Below are 20,531 nucleotides of genomic sequence, written 5' to 3' on the forward strand. Positions count from 1 at the left end.
GGAGCTGCTGGGCCCGTGAGCCATGCCCGCTGAGCCTGCGCGTCCGGACCCTGTGCTCCGCAACGGGAGAGGCCACAACAGTGAGAGGCCCGCGTACCGAAAAAAAAAAAAAAAAAAAAAAAATTCACCAATTTTAATGTTTTTTTTTAAACGCACACTGATATGACAGCTGTCACAATACAATCTAATAAAATTGTTTTGAATGAAGTTAAAGACAAATATATGCTACTAGAGCCATCTTATGGAAAAACCAAACGAACGTTTTGGCCAACCCAATATTATTATAATCCCATTTTTGTTAAAACTAACCCATATATTTTTTAAAAGGATATATTGAAGAAAAAAATGCTAACTGGTTATCTGTGAATGGTGGGATTCTGGTTGAGATTTTTTTTTTCTTTTTATTATATATAAGTAATGTGAGTAGAAAATTTCCCCTAATTGTTATTATGAAAATTCATTTGTTGAAAGAAATGGTTGAATAAACGCACTCCAAAAAAAAAAAGCAAGTGTCAGTGCCTGGGTTTTCTGTGAAAGCGAGAAGTTTCTCTGAATAATGAGGCAGTGGGAAGGAATTATATGTTCCAGAGAAAAATATCCAGAAGGGAGAAGTGACCAGGGTAGCATTCTGTTCTAGTGGTCAAGAAAGAAGACCTCTAATCAAGAGTACAATCAGAAGGACATTTGAGAAAAACTTTAATGTCTCATGAGTACTAAATTGTTTACCTTTTGGTATATTACATAAATGATCCTGAATTTCCTTTAAGAAATTTTCAGTCAGTTGTACTTTGCTAGTAACTAAATGCTTTTGCGTGAGGGATTTCTTTTATGAAACACTCAGAGGAGAAGATCCCACTTGAGATATTTTAAACTAAGGAATAGTACCCAGCTGTATCTCAGATTCTGTCATTACTCTAGAATTAAATCAAGCAGGTATGCTAACCATAACTGTCCAACTATTAATGCGAGGTAGTAGGGAAAAAAATGTGCATTACATGGAAAACCTGTAGGTGTGGACAGGTTTGCTAATAATGGAAAAGAGGTTCCAGAGGGTCCTCTGGAAAGAACAGGGACATAGGCAGTTTAAAATGTGACTGAACTTGGGCAGGTGTAGAACTTTTCTGTATTTCAGTTCCTTTGCATGTGTATCAGTTGTCTATCACTATGTAACAAACACCAAAACTTAGTGTTAATTGTGAGCATATTTTGCTCACAAAAAAAAAAAAAAAAAAAAAAAAAAAATTCACCAATTTTAATGTTTTTTTTTAAACGCACACTGATATGACAGCTGTCACAATACAATCTAATAAAATTGTTTTGAATGAAGTTAAAGACAAATATATGCTACTAGAGCCATCTTATGGAAAAACCAAACGAACGTTTTGGCCAACCCAATATTATTATAATCCCATTTTTGTTAAAACTAACCCATATATTTTTTAAAAGGATATATTGAAGAAAAAAATGCTAACTGGTTATCTGTGAATGGTGGGATTCTGGTTGAGATTTTTTTTTTCTTTTTATTATATATAAGTAATGTGAGTAGAAAATTTCCCCTAATTGTTATTATGAAAATTCATTTGTTGAAAGAAATGGTTGAATAAACGCACTCCAAAAAAAAAAAGCAAGTGTCAGTGCCTGGGTTTTCTGTGAAAGCGAGAAGTTTCTCTGAATAATGAGGCAGTGGGAAGGAATTATATGTTCCAGAGAAAAATATCCAGAAGGGAGAAGTGACCAGGGTAGCATTCTGTTCTAGTGGTCAAGAAAGAAGACCTCTAATCAAGAGTACAATCAGAAGGACATTTGAGAAAAACTTTAATGTCTCATGAGTACTAAATTGTTTACCTTTTGGTATATTACATAAATGATCCTGAATTTCCTTTAAGAAATTTTCAGTCAGTTGTACTTTGCTAGTAACTAAATGCTTTTGCGTGAGGGATTTCTTTTATGAAACACTCAGAGGAGAAGATCCCACTTGAGATATTTTAAACTAAGGAATAGTACCCAGCTGTATCTCAGATTCTGTCATTACTCTAGAATTAAATCAAGCAGGTATGCTAACCATAACTGTCCAACTATTAATGCGAGGTAGTAGGGAAAAAAATGTGCATTACATGGAAAACCTGTAGGTGTGGACAGGTTTGCTAATAATGGAAAAGAGGTTCCAGAGGGTCCTCTGGAAAGAACAGGGACATAGGCAGTTTAAAATGTGACTGAACTTGGGCAGGTGTAGAACTTTTCTGTATTTCAGTTCCTTTGCATGTGTATCAGTTGTCTATCACTATGTAACAAACACCAAAACTTAGTGTTAATTGTGAGCATATTTTGCTCACAATTCTGTGGTTCAAGAATTTGGTCAAGGTACAGTAGGAACTGCTTATCTCTGTTCCACAAGGTCTGGGGTCTGAGCTGGGTGACTCAAACAGCTGGAGGATAGCTGGAACAGCCCAGCTGAAGTCATATGTCTGGCATCTCACTTCTCACTGCTGGCTGAGTCACTCACTCATCTGGCTTCAGTTGAAGCCTGGGCTGACTGAAAGGGCTAAGGAAGTGTCACTCACTTGTCTAGTGCCTAGGTGCTACCCCATATGGCCTATCTCTAACTCCCTCTGTCCCTCTATCTCTGTCTCCCCCTCTCTCTCTCTTTCTCTCTCTCACTGTCACTTTTCTCTCTTTCTCTTTCCAAGTGGCTAGTTGGGCATGCTGGTCTCAAAATAGTCAGACTTCTTACATAGCTGCTGGTTTCTATAAGAGCACAGGCTATTAGACCTCTCAAAGGCATAAGCCTGGAATTGACCCAGCATCACATCCACCATATTTTATTGTTTAAACAATCATATGTCTAGCCCAGATTAAAGGGAGTGAAGAAATCAACTATGCCTCTGGATGGAAAGGGTGGTTAAAAATTTGTAGCCATCGTTACTCTGTCACAGTATCCTCTGGCCACATATTATTTACACTTCTCCATTTTCAAAATACACTTAACCCTTCCCAAGGCCCCCCCCAGAGTCCCATTACAACATCAGCTCAGAGTCCAGGACCTAGTCTAAATCAGGTGCAGATGGAGAGGAGGCTCCTCAAATCCAGTTTCTTGTCTGCAGCTCCTCAGGTATGATTCCTCTAATTTGACGACCTGTGAAGATGCAAGTTATCTGCCCAATACAAACCCAATATACAATGGTGAGGCAAGGAACAGGAAAATTGCAAGGGACACTACCATTCAAAAAGGGAGAAAACAAGAGGTACATAACAGTCATTAGTCAATAGCAAGTCTGAAATCCAGTTGGGCACAAGTCACCAGTTCCTTGACTAGTCCTGGGAGTAGTTCTCCATGTCTCTTAGCTCCTACTCTCTGGCTTCTTGGCTGCATCCTGAGTCATCCTTCATTTTCCATAACAAATGGCCTCTGTTTAGAGCTGAGTAGCTTCTCAGCCTGCTTCCTCTCCACAGGAGGTTGAGGGCCCAGAGGCTTCTTTTTATTATGAATTCTCTCTGCCCCTTTCAATCTAAGTGATACAGTTCCTTTTAAAACCCTGGGTTTCATGTTATCATATTATAATCAACTCCAATGGACAAAAGCCATGTTCACATTTCTCTCTGAAAGGCCATTCTCTACCTTGGGCCTCATGTAAGGCTGCTATAGCAGGGGTTCCCAACCCCCGGGCTGCGGACCAGTACCAATCCAAGGCCTGTTAGGAACCTGGACGCACAGCAGGAGGTGAGCAGCGAGCCAGGGAAGCTTCATCTACCGCTCCCCATCGCTCGCGTTACCACCTGAACCATCCCCCCCTCCAAACTCCCCCACTGCTCCGTCTGTGGAAAAACTGTCTTCCATGAAACTGGTCCCTGGTGCCAAAAAAGGTTGGGGACTGCTGTGTTACAGGACAAAGTCCTCATTTCTAGAAACCCCAACTGTCTAATTGACAGGGTCTGTAAGACACACACTTAAGATTCTTATAAGCTTTTTTAGTCTAGTTGAAAGTCTATGATGCAGCACTTTAAATCCTCTTCTTAGTAAAGGATCTTACAGCATTTTAAATTGCATTTATCAAAAGAGGATAAAATGGTCAAGATACAAATAAAAATTGCCAAAAAATAATAATAACTGCAGGCAGCTTTCTGAAACCCTCCTTCTTGCACCTAGAAATCTAAAGAGATTTCTCTCTTTTATCAAACAATAGTTATCTTGTGAATTATGTAGGCCAATGCTCCTTATATTTAGATAGATTAAATTCCTGTTAGAATTCAATGCTAAATTTCTGTTAGAATTTCAGTGAATTCAGAAGAGGTTCTATACTGTATAACTCCATTGCCATGTAAAAAGTGCTAAATTTTATGCTCAAATATAATAACTAGTCTCACCATCAGTTTTCTGGTTCAATCTTAATCTACTTTATTTTGAGGCTCCTGTTTATTTTTAAAATTTTACTTTAAAGATAGATAATATGATTTATGTATATGCCTTCTATCCCAAAACACTTGAAATCTTTTTTGGCTATGGTAATGGCGGTGGGGGGTGGGGGGTGGATGGTGTTGAGGAGGTACCAGAGTGATTAATAAATAAATGAAGGTTGAAAAGAAAATAGAAAGTTCCATTTCTGGCTTAGGAAAATGAAAAGCTCCCCCCACCCTCCACCCCAGGGTTAGAAAAGAAAAAAAACAATGTCTGTGACGATCAGTTTTATGTGTAAACTTGGCTAGGGTATAGTCTCCAGTTATTCAATCAAACACTAATCTAGGTGTTGCTGTGAAGGTATTTGGTAGATGTGATGAAAAGCCCACAATCAGGTCACTTCAAGTAAAGAAGATTATCCTAGATAATCTGGGTGGGTCTGATTCGATCAACTGAAAGGCCTTGAACAGCAGAACTGAAACTTCCCTGAAGTCAGCCTGTGGACTTCAGCTTCAGCCTGTGCCTGAGAGTTCCAGCATGCCCTTCCTGATGGCCTGCCCCATGGATTTTGGACTTGCCTAGCCAGCCCCCATAATCAATAAGTCAATTCCTTGCAATATATCTCTTAATATATAGCCTATTGATTCCGTTTGTCTGGTGTAACCCTGGCTGATACAGTACTGAGTTTTCTACCACTGGTAAGATTATTATGCAAGAGATAAGTAAATAAAGTAAAACATTTACAGATTTTTAGAAAAGCAGCCAATATGGCATGGTGGTTAAGAACACAGACTCTAGAGTCACACTGCCTGGGTTCAAATCCCAGCCTAACTACTTACTAACCATGTGGCTTTGGACAAATTACTTAGCCTCTTTGTGCCTAAGTTTCCTCTTGTATAAAATAAGGGCAATCATAGTTCCTATGTCAAAGGGCTGTGAAGATTAAGTGGGTTATTATACATATAGCACCAACAACAGCACCTGGCACATAGGAAAAGCTAAGTAATAGTCTAAAAAGTGATATGGTAGGTAGACAGATCTTCTAAGGGCTCTTTGGATTCTCGGACAGTTTCAAATGTACAATTTTTAAAAGAAAATTATCATTACCATGTTAGGAGAGCAGAATAACTAGTGATTATGAGTAGAAGGCCTAGAACAAATTGACTAAGTTTGCATTGCACGCGGCTCTGCCATTTAACTGTGTGACCTTGTTAAACTTCTCTAAGCCTTAATTTTCTTACTAAAAAAAAGTGATGATAATAATAGTATTTACTAATAGGGTTATGGTGAGAAATAAATGATATAAGCTGCTTTATGCAATTTTTAAAGTTTTGGTGGATAATGCTAAAATCTCCCACTGAATTTTTATATCTTTTTATTCTTGATGATCCTGAGGTTATGAATATGTCAGTTCCTTATAATCTAATATAACATTACTCCAGTAGGTTAATTTGCTGTTTCTAGTTGTCCATTAACTTGCAATTCAGACAACTTGTTAAAAAATGTGCCCAATCTATACACACAGTGATTAAGGATCTCCCTTAAAAACTATAGCTGCTATTTATTGACCATCTTCTAGGTGCCAAGAGAAACACATCATATACAATTCCTAAATCTCACAACTCAGCACTATCTCCATTTTGCAGATTAGGAAAGATTTTGAAAGTACCTGGGTGAACTGATATAAATACGTTTTAACATCTATTATTATTTCTTTGAGAACACTTTTATTACTTTCCAGATCTCAGTGTGATCCAGACACCAGGTTAATAATATTAAGTGCCCAGGCAAGTAACCTCTGATCACCTAAGTAGCTAGCTTCTAAATTCTCAAAGGCTTTTCAGTTAATTGATTTTTAAAAAGGGGGAGGGGAATAATTCAATTCCTTTCTCAATTAGATAAATTTAAATCAGCTGTTAATAAAAGCTACAGTTCCACAGAGAATAAGAATACATTCCCATTTAACTATGCAGTATGAATATTTTTAAATTCAAGAAGAGATACATATTTAAACTGAAGTATATTTTAATCTACAGAATATATAAACCAACATGATCCCACTTGGTCTTTGGCTATACACTATTAATTGAAAACTCATGCCACTAAAATACGTTTAATATATTGTCCTTTTATCTGAAAATTATATTGTTAAAATCTAATTTTTAAGTACTTCGCTAAGATTTTTATTTTTTTAAATATTTTTTATTTTTATGTTTTGGCTGCATTGGGTCTTCGTTGCTGTGTGTGGGCTTTCTCTGGTTGCGGTGAGCGGGGGCTACTCTGTTGCAGTGCGCGGGCTTCTCATTTCAGTGGCTTCTCTTGTTGCGGAGTACAGGCTCTAGGCCCAAATGCTTCAGTAGTTGTGGCACGCGGGCTCAGTAGTTGTGGCACGCAAGCTCTAGAGCGCAGGCTGAGTAGTTGTGGCACACGGACTCAGTTGCTCCGCGGCATGTGGGATCTTCCCGGATCAGGGCTCGAACCCATGTCCCCTGCATTGGTGGGCAGATTCTTAACCACTGCGCCACCAGGGAAGCCCCTGCTAAGATTTTTAATAGAATATTTAAACAGGCATTGTACATATGAGTATATTTCTTATATTTAACACTACAAATAAAACTAGGCTATTGTAGTTCATTTAATATACATGTTTATTTAGTATGTATATACTCCAACCTTTCTAGTTTAGTATCTATATTCACTTAATATATACATTTCCACCCTATCCTATCTTAGACACTTACTTGAAAGATTATACCCTAGACCCATTTCATTCTATCCTCTCTCTGACAACCATCTATCTATCTTTTTAGCTCACTCACTTTAATATCTCAACTCCAACAATCTTCAGACCTTATCAAGGTCTCCAATTCTTTTCACTCTACTTCATATCCTTATATCCTTTTTCCTCCTTAAAAGCATAAATCCCAAGGCCAAACATTATGATCACCTCCTTGCACACACTTTTAGCCACTTGCCCCTCTCTCATTTTAAGACTTTTTTATGTTTTTATGTTGTTACATACAGATTTACTTACAGGCAAACCAAGTTTTCAAACGTGTTGTATTCTAAAAGCTGAACTGCATTAAGTGTAGGTTACATTCTCTGCATCATGACTGTAAGTAGCTATAATACAGCAAGAAGAGAAAAAAAGAACACTTTCTCTTTTTTTTTTAATCCTGGCTTCAGGTTTTATCCAACACAGATTTTAATTACCTGCCTAGCCACCGAAGGCAACTGAAATGGCCACGTGTACAGTAAGTCATAGGCCAGTTTACTTTAGTAGGTGAAAGATGAAAAAGGGAAGAAAATGTAGTCAAAAAGCAAAACAGAAAGTTAAAGAAAAAGGGGTGCACATTGTTAAAACAAATGAGAAGACAGGTTGAATATAAAAAAAGAAGAATACACAATTGCATAAGGTTCCTGGGAAAGCAAGAGAGGATGGGATCCAAAGTAATGGTAGAGGGATTGGCCTTGCAGAGGAAGATGTGTGATGTGGTGGGTTTTTAAAATATGTCAAAAATTATTTGAACTCTTTCCATCAAAGGGTGGAATCTAATACACCTTCTTCAAATATGGACTCATCTCAGTGACTCACTTCTAACGAACAGAATGCAGAAGAAGTGACATTGCTTGACTTCTAAGGCTAGGTCATAAAAGGGGATACAGCTTCCACCTGGCTCTTCTCCCTCTCCCTTGGAACTCAGCCATCATGTTATAAGAAAGCCCAAGCCACGTGTAAAGGCCACCTGTAGATATTCCAGCTGAAAATCCCAGCTAAGGTTCCAACCACCTACAGCCAGCAAAACAAGGAGACATGTGAATGAGCAAGTCTTTAAGCGATTCTAGGCCCCAGCCTTTGAGCTGAGCTAGTTGTTGTCAAACAGAGCAGAGATGAGATGTCCTTGTAGAACTCTGCCCAAAGTGCACTTTCCTAAGCAAAATAAATGTTGTCATTGCTTTAAGCCACTAAACGAGAGATGTGATTTAACAACAGATAAATGGAATAGACAACTCCTCTATTATAACAGAATAACAAGATAAAGTTAGAATATAGGATATTCTCATGTTTGATATAAGAAGTTGAAGGGGTTCTTGTCTGATACCTTTTATTTTCTTTGCGAAATACGAGGCAAGAAAGATCATTGCTTAGAATGAGAGACATAATGGGGATTTCAGAAGCGCAAAGAAGAGAACGAAATAGAAATTGTAATGAATGGGAAACAGAGTTAATCAGAGAAATGTGGTACAACTGTCAAGTCATGTTGACAGCCCATTTGAGGTTGAATTTATAGTGCCCCTTCCATGTGGCTTTCTCCAGCAGTGCTTAGCTCCTGGCTGAAAGTACTAAGAAAGCGGAAGTTAAGTTTATCAACTGGACTTCTGTAAGGAAGGATGTGATAAAAAGAGAAAAGTGCAAAGGATTTCAGGGACCACGTAATCTAAACTGGTTAAGAAAAAAATGAAGAAGCAAGAGGTTCTAATGAAGAATGATCATAATGGGAATATTTAAAAAGCAAACAAAAAGGAGAGGACATTGTAATCAGAGAATGACATGCCTACAATAGTGATTCTTGCACAGTTAATGAGTATGACAAGGTTGCTGGTGAGACTGGCTATCTGAACTGAAGTGAAGAGAAGGGGATAAGGATAATGTGGTCAAGGAATTGAGATGCAATGGTAATGGATGAGTCATCACGTAGAAGTTAAAGCCATCAAGGGTGAATACAGGGCTTACAGTATAGAGAAACTCTGTGACCCAAAGTTTTTGATGAATGAAAGTAAGTGAGCCAGAGATTGGTAAATGACAGCAACACAGACAAGGAACATGGTGATACAGCTGCATGGTATAGGTCTTGTCTTGGTCTGTTTGGGCTGCTATAACAAAATACCATAGACTGGGTGGCTTATAAATAAAAGAAATTTATTTCTCACAGTTCTGAAGGCTGGAAATTCAAGATCTGGTGCCAGCAGATTTGGTGTCTGGTATCAGCCCACTTCCTCATTGACAGCCGTATTCTCACTGTTAACCTCACAGCGGAAGGGGCAAGGGAGCTCTCTCAGCCTTTTTTATAATCCCATTCCTGAGGCTCTACCCTCATGACATGACCACCTCCCAAAGATCCCACCTTCAAATATCATCAACTTGGGAGTCAGGATTCAACATATGAATCTGGGGGATACACAAACATTCAGGCCTCAAATGAGGAGGGTTTTTTTAAGAGGTTGGGAACATAACAGTTTTTCCTAATCTAATGTCTTCCTAACTGAAGCCTGAGACCAATCTCTCCCTACCAATTAAAAGTGATATAATTTTGACATATAAATGTCGAATAAACTACTATGTGCTAAGAAGAGAGGGAAAGAGGTACCCTCTTATCAAATAAATCAACTACTAGGCCCAGATAGTCAATATATTACAGAGAAAGTACCTGCTAACTGGCGAGGGGGGAGGGTAAACATTTCTAAAAGAAGCTTCAGTTTTTTTATCCATTTAATTATCCATAGTTTTAGCTTCCACTATGAGCTGGGAACTGTGTTTGGGGGATATCTACCTAAACAAGGTAGATATTGTCTCTGCCCTTACATATCACAATGTGTAGTAGGAGAAACAGCTGAGAAATCAATGTTAGTATAAGTCCTAGAGTTACAGATGTAAACATCTCTAAAATGGACTCAAAACCAATTTCTATTTCAGTCAGTTACAGTCTATTTCCCAAGATGATCTCAGAAATTCTAAACTTATTCCCATATAAACTCCTATGTTGTATTTTCACCCTAGTATCAATCTCAGGCACCTGTGTATCATTGTACATTTTTATCATAAATATCTGAATGTATCTGTCTCCCAGCTTAAGGATAGGAAGTAAGTCTTACATTTATTCTCATACTTGCATTTATGGACTAGCACAATGCCTGGTACAAGGTAGGCACTTACTAAGTACTGATTGAGAATAACTAAAGGATTGAATGAATGACAAACAAATGACTATTCTGTCTCTGCGTTATTCTATCATTTGAACTATAGCTTACTTAGTAACCTCAAGACTACAGCCTAAAGAGGGATTCATATTCTTCCCCAGTTTAACCTTTCATGGCTTCTATATATCTAGGGAGCTGAGCTAGGATTGGAGGAGCTAAATTAGCAGAACTGGCTCTTAGAAAAGAAGCGAAGTAATATCTGTATAAACACTTTCTTTCAATTTTGTGGCTCACATACCACAACGGTCTGCTGATGCTATATGGTCTTCTACTTGAATAAGTGGAAATTGAATACTCATTAAGTAGAACCTTAAAATAATGAGATCTCAAGACAGTATCTTTGATTTTCTGAGTCAAAGTCCAGATGGAGAATACAGATTTGCCAGGGACTCATAGGTTTAGATTCAACAGTTGTTTTACTAGAAAACAAAAATTTCAGAAGTCATTGAAAAGTTAACATTATATGAATAGTAGGCAACAGGGAATACAACCTTTAACCATAGCCACAAAGCCTGGGACTTTATACCTGTAACAGCAAATCAGCTAAAGATATGGCATTTACATTGGATTTTATAAGGCAGCCCTAATGTCAAATGTGCTACTGAATTATCCTTCATTATGAATTGTCAATTAGTTCATTTCTCTTTTTAAAGGAGTCCCTTTTTTTTTCTGGCCACACCACGCAGTATGTGGGATCTTAGTTCCCTGACCAGGGATCAAACCCATGCTCCCTGCAGTGGAAGTGCAGAGTCTTAACCACTGGACCACCGAGGAAGTCCCAAGTAGTCCCAAATTTGATTCAGAAAATTATCCACATAGATACAGAACATTACTGAATCTAACTTATATTATAACCAAAAAGTGAAAAACCAAATTGTTACTACAGGAAATACTCTATAATAAACTTCCTACAAAATTCTCACGATTATACATTTACTTATCTAAAGCTTCCACTAGACTATTAGCTACATGAAGACAACTCTGTATCTCCTACACGCCCCCCAAGAAATTTAAAAAAAAATGAATAGATGAATTATAATGGATTGAAATATAAAAATTTAAGCTATACCTCCATCTCTATTTAGGCAAGTTAAGTTATACCTCTATACCTATTTAAGCAACTTTTAAGCTATACCTCCATCTCAGGGGAAATAATTTATTTTTTGCATTATGGTAGTAAACCTCAATACTAGCAAGAAAGAGGTCTACTAATACTGATGAGTCTTTTTGAAGCTGTAAGGGGCTGAAAGGGTTACAAAACCTATAAAAAGAGTAAAAGCACATCAACACTTTCCAGCAATTTTTAAGTTGATAAAAATACTAGCTGAATTTGTAAGCACAAATTGTTTTTACCTTTAAACATAAATAATCAGTTAAATATATTTATTCTCTAAGCCAAGTTTATGAAGGTTTCACTGTACTTCCTTTTATTTGCTCTACAACTAGCTTTTATAAGTTTTGAGGAATAGCCCATGAGTTCTAGTGTTTTAAATTCAGGTGAACAATCCCAGATTTTCTCTGTCTATACTATTTGGTTTATACACTTCAATCGTGTAGCCCTAATCTTTCTAGAATGAAGAGTTCTGGGTTTGTTTGTTTGTTTGTTTGTTTGAAGTTTATCCTCATACAATAGACCTTCAATTCTCTTACTCCTATTAGCTGCCCTGATCTTAACTTTCTCCAGTTCTGCTATAAACAAAACACCATAACTACACATAATATGTTAAGGATTTTACACTAAGAGTAGACTGTTTTATATTTTGTTTCTAATACACTCCCTTGATGACCAACATTGAAATGGTCCCTTTACCTACAGCAGAACATGAAAATGTCTTCATAGATCAATACCGTGATTCCAAAATTTGTTTCTTAGGCCAAAACTCAGAGGCTATCGTTTTTTAAGTACAGATCAAAAATTTCCCCTAAATAAATTACCTTGTATTTGCTCACACTGAGGATCATTTGCCATTTCCCTACCCACATAATTCTGTAAGACTCTTCTATAATTTATTCCTGTCTTGCTACTTTTTAAATATACCTTCTTTCTTTTAATAAATATATGGGAATCATTGAATTATAAAACTGGAAAAGGCCACAGCCTCTTTATCAAATTCATCCTTCTCAATTTTATAGTACAGCTTGGAGGTATTACAACACTTGTCTAAAGCAAATTAATGGAAAGAATTAGAAAAGAGAATTTAGATTTTTCTTATTCTAAGTTCATATTCCGACTATTAAATCACACTTTACCTTTTTAATATCAATTTTAAAGAACGCTAAGGGAAGAATATTGATATTTACTTAGTACAATATATGTTGGTACTATATTTTACATGTTTTTTCCACTATTCCACATGACTCTACAAAACTCAACAGCTCATGGGATGCTTACTTTAATTATAAAAGTAACATTTTATCTGACTTTAAATTACTTTGTTTCTTCAAAAGTTACGCTGTTCTCATCAGTGCTTTGGCTTTTACTTTTTTCAAAACAAAGAAGCTAAACTTTTAGTGGCTATAGTTCTTAATTTATAGAAGTCATGTCAGATGTCATATATAGTTTTATAGCTTCTAAACAGCTGGCCGTAAAAGGGGAGCAAGGGCTTCCCTGGTGGCGCAGTGGTTGGGAGTCCGCCTGCCGATGCAGGGGACACGGGTTCGTGCCCCGGTTCGGGAGGATCCCACATGCCGCGGAGCGGCTGGGCCCGTCACAACAGTGAGAGGCCCACGTACCGCAAAAAAAAAAAAAAAAAAAAGCGGGGGGGGGAGCAAAATGAGGATGAAATTTGGAAAAGATCCTTTGACCATCCAAGGTCATTCTTTCCCCCACAGCTGGGAGAATTATAGACAATCCACACATAAAACAACCAATCAGAAATCATTTTTCAGAAATGCCATAGGCACCCTGAGTTCAATATGCCCCCCCAAGTCTGTTCCTCCCCTTATATCCATTTCCTAACTCCATTACTGGCATTACAACCCAGCCACCAAGACACAGAAGCTAAAAACTTGAGAGTTATTCCCAATTCCTCCTTTTCCTCATTCCCAACATGCAATCAGTACAGTACAGTCTGCTTATTTTTAGTTTCCAAATTTCTCACATTTCAGATCCTTCCTGTATCCCTACCTCTACCACCTTGATTCAGACCCTCAAAGTCCCTCACTTGAGAGAGGGAGTCTTCTAATTGATCTTGCTGCCTCCAAACACTTCACTTGTTCCACGGTGACATCTTCACATTACCACCAAAGTAATCTCTCTAAAACCCAAATTTTATCATATCTTTCTCTTATTTCACAGTAGCTCCTTAATGTCCATGGGATAAAATTCAAACTCTTTTCATGGTCTCTGTCCATTTCTTCAGTCTCATCTTTCATTGTACAATCTCCCCTCTTCCCTACCACGAACCTCATCCTCTATCATTTAGTCATAATGGACAACTTACTTTCTTCCCTGAATATGTCATGCTGTTTCACCCCTCTGTATCTTTGCTCACTCTGTGTGCTCTCTCTACTCAGAACATACTTCCTCCTGTGATCCTGCTGTTGAACATTTACGATTTTCAAAGTTCAACTCAGGGCTCATCTCCTCTTTGCAGTCCTTTTTGAACTTCACCTCCCCCCACCTCTGTGGAAATGACCATACTTTCTATTGGTTCCCCCAGTGAATTTTTACAAAAGCATTTGTAACAGGTTTTTTTTTTGTTTTTTTGCTTTTTGTTTTTCATTAAGTTGTTGACATGTCTGTCTCCCCCTTCTGAAACACAGGTACTCAGGAACAGATACCGTATCCTATTCAACCTTTATTCCCATAGACTTGCATAAAGTCTGTCACATATTAGGAACTCAATATGTAGAATGACTGAATGAACAAATGAACAAAGAAAAGAACAATACAGGGACTCTTGAGGAATATTTTTTAAATTAAGATAAAATACTCAAAATAATACGGTACTGACCTAGGTATATTTACCTCCTATAAGTTCCACATTTTCCTATTTAACATAGTTTTTTCCGTTAAAAACCTAAGATTTATTCCCTTGAGGAAATGTGGACACATATGTGTACTAACATTTATTATCACATAGATATATAGACAATTTTATAAATTATATTAATTATTTATTTTATTAATTTGATGGAGTATCAAAATGGCTTATGGTCAACTCCTTACTATCTGAAAGAATCTTAATAGCTATGCTGGCTTACCTAGTATCTTTTCATCTGCTGCTTCTGCCACTCAACCATGGCTTACTTTTCTAAAGTGGCTTTCATGCCTCTAACTATCCTGCTGCTGGCAATGAAAAGTAACAATCTGTTTATATCCTAAGTAGAGGATACCAGGAGAATGGGAAAAATGGTTCCTGAACAGGAGGGTAATTTTACACAGTAGATGATCTGCACAAAATGAATCAGAGAATCATGGAATTGTATGAGATAATATGTATTTATCATCCAAATAGTGTGGCTGTTTATTTTCACTTTTTTTTCTTTATTTTTTAACCTAAGGAAGACTACTCCAAAATTCTTCTGCCAATCTATTAAAATGGAAGAAATATCTGTTGCTGATTTTCTTTTAAAAAATATGATAATTGAAAAGTTTAAAGACATAAATATGAGATCACTAAACTTGTTCCTAATCAACATTTAAATCTATAAAAGTTTTCAATAAAATTTATTCACTGGGATTCAGTATTAAAAACTAATAAATTCTAATTGTAGTAGAGTCCAATAAGGAAATTAACTTTGTACCTAACTTTACAGATTATACACAAATTACTAAACTATAATAATCTGTTCACTAGGTTTATAAATGCTTATTCAGAGGAAATACTGAAGAAATAAGTTAATTTCTAGTATGAAAAAAGACAAATACAGCATTTTGTTCATCTGTACAAACTTGTGAGGATCCACAAATTACCAAGATGATGGAAAGATGGGTTGGCGTTTTTATTACATGTAAAGACAGCTATGCTCTAAACGTCCAATATACCAAACACTAACTGCCACATGTAGGTTAAAAATTCAGTTTCTCAGTTGCCCAGGTTACATTTCAAGTGCTCAATAGCTGCATGTAGCTAGTGGCTACCACATGAGACAATATAAACACTTCCATCACAGCAGCAAGTTTGATTGGATAGTGCTATTGTAAACCATGGTAAAATGCAAATTTCCAAATACTTTAAAAATGGCAATATAAGTTCAAAAGTAATTTTTCAACTGGCTATTTCACAGAAGGGGAAAGTATACATTCACAAATGAGAAAAAAAGAATTAAACACAAATATTAATGAAGGCTTTAAGTATATAAAATTAATTTTCTATGGCTTAATTTGAAATTATACCACATTGAATCTGAAAAGACTTTCAAGGTAATTTAATCCTTCATCCTCAATTTACAGAAATTGAATCTAGAAGATAGTACAAGGAAAAATTAACTTTCATTTAAGATATCTACTATAACCAAATAAAGACACTATTGAAAACCACCAAAATTTTCTATAATAATAAACTGATTAAAATGAAGTATAAGCTATTCTGTGTATCTTAGAATCAGATTTTCCATTGGATACAGAGGCTGTTTGCACAGTGGTTAGGATTTCAGGTTCCGGGGTTAACCTGCCTAAGTTCAAACGTTACTCCTTGACTTACTAGCTGTGCAACCTTAGACAAGTCATTTAAGCTCTCTGAGTCTCCTTTTTCTCATTTATAAAATGGAGAAATAACTAAACTATATCATACAGTTTAAAAGATTAAGTGAAATTATACATGCAAAGTACTTAGAGAACCTGGCACATAGTAAGCCTTTAAAAAAATGCTAGTTTTTATGAAACTTGCATTTTGGTTGAAACTAGTCTACTGGTGACTTTCTTTAACTTCCATTCACCTTCAGAAGTTCTTAAGACAGAGAGACTCTGGAAAACATTCAAAAATCATTATATGAACACTGGCTTACAGGTGGCTCTACCACTTGCAGTCATGGGAGAATCTGCATCCAATTCTCTACCAACACTTTACCCATAGGTCTCAATACCTTGGCGCTAAGAGTGTAACATAAAGCCCCCAAGCAACACGTGGTGGGGGGTAGAGGAAATCTAATGTTTGTTTGTTTTTTAATGAAATAAACAAACACAAAACCCCTCCTAGGCTAAAATAGGTGGCATCTGTTTTTATGTTGGGGACTGTGAGTAAAGTAAAAAGTGGGAGACAGGATAAGTAAAACAATTTTGAATGACAAGTTTAAAATTTCTCAGAATTATATGCTCACTTATTTTTCTAAAATTTATACTTCTGCATATTAGCTGAAGTTTAAATAACTACAGTCAGATTTTGAGACACATATTTTTTACTAGAGTAATTTTTTTTTAAATACACAGAACAGGTATGTAAAAGGAACAGCTGCTCTTTCATTAAGTTTTAAGACATATCAATACAATTTCCTAGTTCACTACAGTAGAATAATAGGTACCCAACTTAATGTGATCTCCAGAAACTGTGGAGATGAAAATGAAATCTCCCCAGTTTTCAAGTCTTACCCCGGAAAATGTTTTATTCTAAGTGTAGGGGGATAGATTTCAATAGAGTACACATAAGCACCAGATGGTCAAAGCTAACTAAGACCGTTCTCAAATATTTTTATGCCCAGCTTCATTCTTCTGGAATATTTTTAGAACTAAGCTCCAGAGTCACCTGTATGAGGCATGGGCCAAACCTCAAATCCTAACTGGCCTGATATTTTTATATAATCATTTCAAATCAAACATTTTCCTATTGGTAGTTTTCAGAGTTTTAAGTTCATTTTCCATAATGTTAGTTAGCACTTGTCATATTTTGCTTTTCAGTTAACTTTTATATGTACATTTTCTCTCTCACACTAGATAGTAAAATTTCTTGAGCTTTTACTTACAGAGTCTCCATATGAAACTAATACACTTTGTAGACATTTTGAAAATATTAGTATTAATTGATTATTTAGTGATACAGTATGGAGTCAGGGCATCAGATTCTATTCCCTACTCTGATATCACGAATAGCATGATCTCAGCTCCAGCTTATTCAGAGGTCAGGCACTTTGGCTTTGAAATGGAATGATTACACACACTGATCTCTAGAATCACTTATATTTCTAAAAGTTTATGCTTTTATGTATCAGCTGAAGTTTAAATAACTACATTCAAATTTTGAAAGGCATATATTTTCAAAAGTAATTTTTAAAAACTATACAGAACAGTTAGGTATATAATGGTAAAAGTTGTTCTTTCATTAAGTTTTAAGATATATTGATAAAATTTCTTTGTTCACCACAGTAGAACAGCAGCAACATGCATCTGATAACATTGCTCCAAGTGAAATTACAAACTGATCAACATGTGACACTTGCAATGACTGTCCCAATGAGACACAGCTTGCTATTTTCTTTTATCACTTCACAACATTTATTCAAACTACTATAATGACCTTCAGTTTCCATAAATAAACTTATATAAAAGCTGGCTAGGGCTTTCCTGGTGGCGCAGTGGTTGGGAGTCCGCCTGCCGATGCAGGGGACACGGGTTCGTGCCCCAGTCCGGGAAGATCCCACCTGCCGCGGAGCGGCTGGGCCCATGAGCCATGGCCGCTGAGCCTGCGCGTCTGGAGCCTGTGCTCCGCAACGGGAGAGGCCACAACAGTGAGAAGCCCGCGTACCGCAAAAAAAAAAAAAAAAGCCGGCTAACATACTTAAGAACTAGGCTATCACTAACAGTTAAAGCTTAGGAAAGAATTTATTCATAGGAATAATTTCAAGATATTTTGATAAACATCTAAAGTTTCCATTCTGTTTCCTGTAAATATTCCAAGATTATCCCATAGCTACGAGCTTCAAATTAATTCTGTCTAGGGGAGAATTAATTTGGTAACTTAATCATGGAAATATATAAATCACAAAAGAGTCTACTATCACTGTTAAAAATATAAACACTGTACAGGCCAGCACTTGTTAATAAAAATCACTGATATGATTCCATTACCGAGCACACTCTTTGTAATACAATTAGCACATGTTTTATCTTTAGCTTTAAATTAAAAAGGAAAATGATGAAAGGCACAAATAATTCTTTACTTTCCGCATTTTTAATACTTTTTGTACAGTTAGTTACTACATTTGTGCAATTAAAGAAAAAAACACACTAAAATTCTACCTCTATATTGGCTTTTTAAAATCTCCATATCACATACTAAAGACATTAAACTTTTCTGGAGCTCCTGAAAATTAACACCAAAACTTTACTGGTGAAACACAAACCACATAATCTGATCTAACTATTCACATTAAACAAAATGAATGACTAGATTTTTCCCAGTCAATTCTGCTTCACTGATACCGAAAAAAGCTATTTCCTTCATGCTAAATTATGAAATTAACCTAAAACACAGTAAAAACATAGAAGCATTAAAAGATACTATTTACACAAACTGGAATAAATTCATCAGGCATTCCCTCAAGTGCTGAGATGTCATTTACTCCCGGTCACACAACGAATACTATTTGTTTTCTGTTCATCCTGAATTATCAAATCTGAGTTGAACCTGGCAAAGTCAAAAACCATCCAGATTTACTGACGGATTGATTGATAGATAAATAAATAAATAAAACCATATAGCCATACAGAAGTTCATGACTTTTTACTGTTTGGTGTAAAGTTTAGAGTGTCTGCACTTTCAGCACTCAGAAGAAATCCACCGTATTCTGGAAGCACTTCAATTCAGAGTGACCTTTAAGTTTTACAGACATTGTAGCAAATTCTTGCATGTCTCAAGAAAAGGCAAACCTGCCTTGCTTTTTTTCTCTAATGGGAAAAGTTTTTGTTTACTCTCATTATATTTTCCACTCCTAATCTGAAGAGATGAAGGATCTCTAAAACGTAGTTGCCCACTTAGGATTAACCTCACCTGCGGAGGACCAGACCCACAGCCCCTCACCTAATGATAAGGTTGGGATGGACCCAAGTGATGGAGGGAAAAGAGCCAACTCTGCTCACAACACTACCTGTGGCTCCCAAAGAGGGGGCCCGCGTTTTGGGGGGGGAGAGCGAGGGCTGGGATGGTCCAAGAGACTTCTTTATCCGGACCATATCTGGGGAAGTATCTAAGCATGGGGGACCCCCCCCCGCACTCTAGTGAAAGAATTGCGGGGACCGCTCTCCTCCCTCGCCCTCTCCATCCGGCCCTCGGCGCTCAGCCCTCGCGCCGGAGCTGGGGGGAGGGGGTGGAAGAGGAAGGCAGCGGGTCCCCAGGGTCCCCTCGAGTGGCTCCCGGCGGCCGCTGCGAGGCCTGGACCGTGTCAGCGGCCTCCGGGCTCCGACCCAGAGCGGCGCTCGGTGCCCCGTTCCGGCACGCCCGGCGGGCCCCCAGACCCAGCCCTTGACTCACCGCTCTCCACCTCGCTTCCTTTCTTGGCGGTCGCCGCGTTCCCCATGACTGAGACGATGAAAGGAAGGGGTCAGGGAGAGGAAGGGGAGCCGGGGCCGTCCCCGCCGCTCCACAGGCTGAGGCAACTCCTGCTTCTGCACCGGTCAGAGCGGTCAGTGCTCTCGGCGCTGGCGTCCGGAGTGCGGGCGGGAAGACTGGGCCGGTTCTGAGGCCAAGGCTTCAGCAAACTCCTCAGCCCCGGTGGCAACAGCGATAGCAAGCGGCAGCAACGGTGGCGGCGGCGGCGGCTGCGGCGGGCAGACACTCCCCCTTCCCCCGCCCCGCCCCCCCTGCGCGCCCCCCGGCAGCCGCGCGCCTGGGCCCCGACCCTGTCCCTCTTCACCAGCGAGCGCGCGCGCCGGAAGTGACGTGCCGGCCGGGTACAAGGGCGGCGGGCTGAGGGGGGCCGAGCCGGGGGCAGCGGACTCGGGTAACCCCGGCTGGCACCTCAGCGGCCCACCGAGCCGGGACGTGGTGGCTCGGGCTTGCTCTCGGATGCCCATCCTCGAGATCTGGGAGGCGGCGTGGGGACCGTTAGCTTTGAGGAACCCGTTGTCTCTCAGCCTGGCGTCCCCCCCACCCTGGAGATCGCACGCGAGGGGAGCCCCCTGGTTCGTGCCACTGGGCTTTGCGGACTGGTCAGTATCAGCCGCGGGAACAAGTTCGTCCCTAATGCTGATCGTGGTTCCGAGCCCGTCTTTGCCTCACAGATC

The 20,531-nt window shown here is 38.4% G+C and overlaps 1 protein-coding gene across 1 annotated transcript in view; it reads right to left on the bottom strand.

Annotated features, from left to right (window-relative positions):
* PRKACB (protein kinase cAMP-activated catalytic subunit beta) overlaps window positions 1-20,089 on the bottom strand; it is a 171,829-nt gene extending 151,740 nt beyond the window's left edge. The window contains exon 1 of the mRNA XM_007106167.3: window positions 19,780-20,089. Within this exon, the coding sequence (XP_007106229.1) occupies window positions 19,780-19,825 (46 nt within the window). The 5' untranslated portion in view covers window positions 19,826-20,089. The remainder of the gene's footprint in view (window positions 1-19,779) is intronic.
* Window positions 20,090-20,531: the final 442 nt, after the last annotated feature.

The sequence above is a fragment of the Physeter macrocephalus genome, chromosome 4 (assembly GCF_002837175.3).
Source record: "Physeter macrocephalus isolate SW-GA chromosome 4, ASM283717v5, whole genome shotgun sequence".
Lineage (NCBI taxonomy): Eukaryota > Metazoa > Chordata > Mammalia > Artiodactyla > Physeteridae > Physeter > Physeter macrocephalus.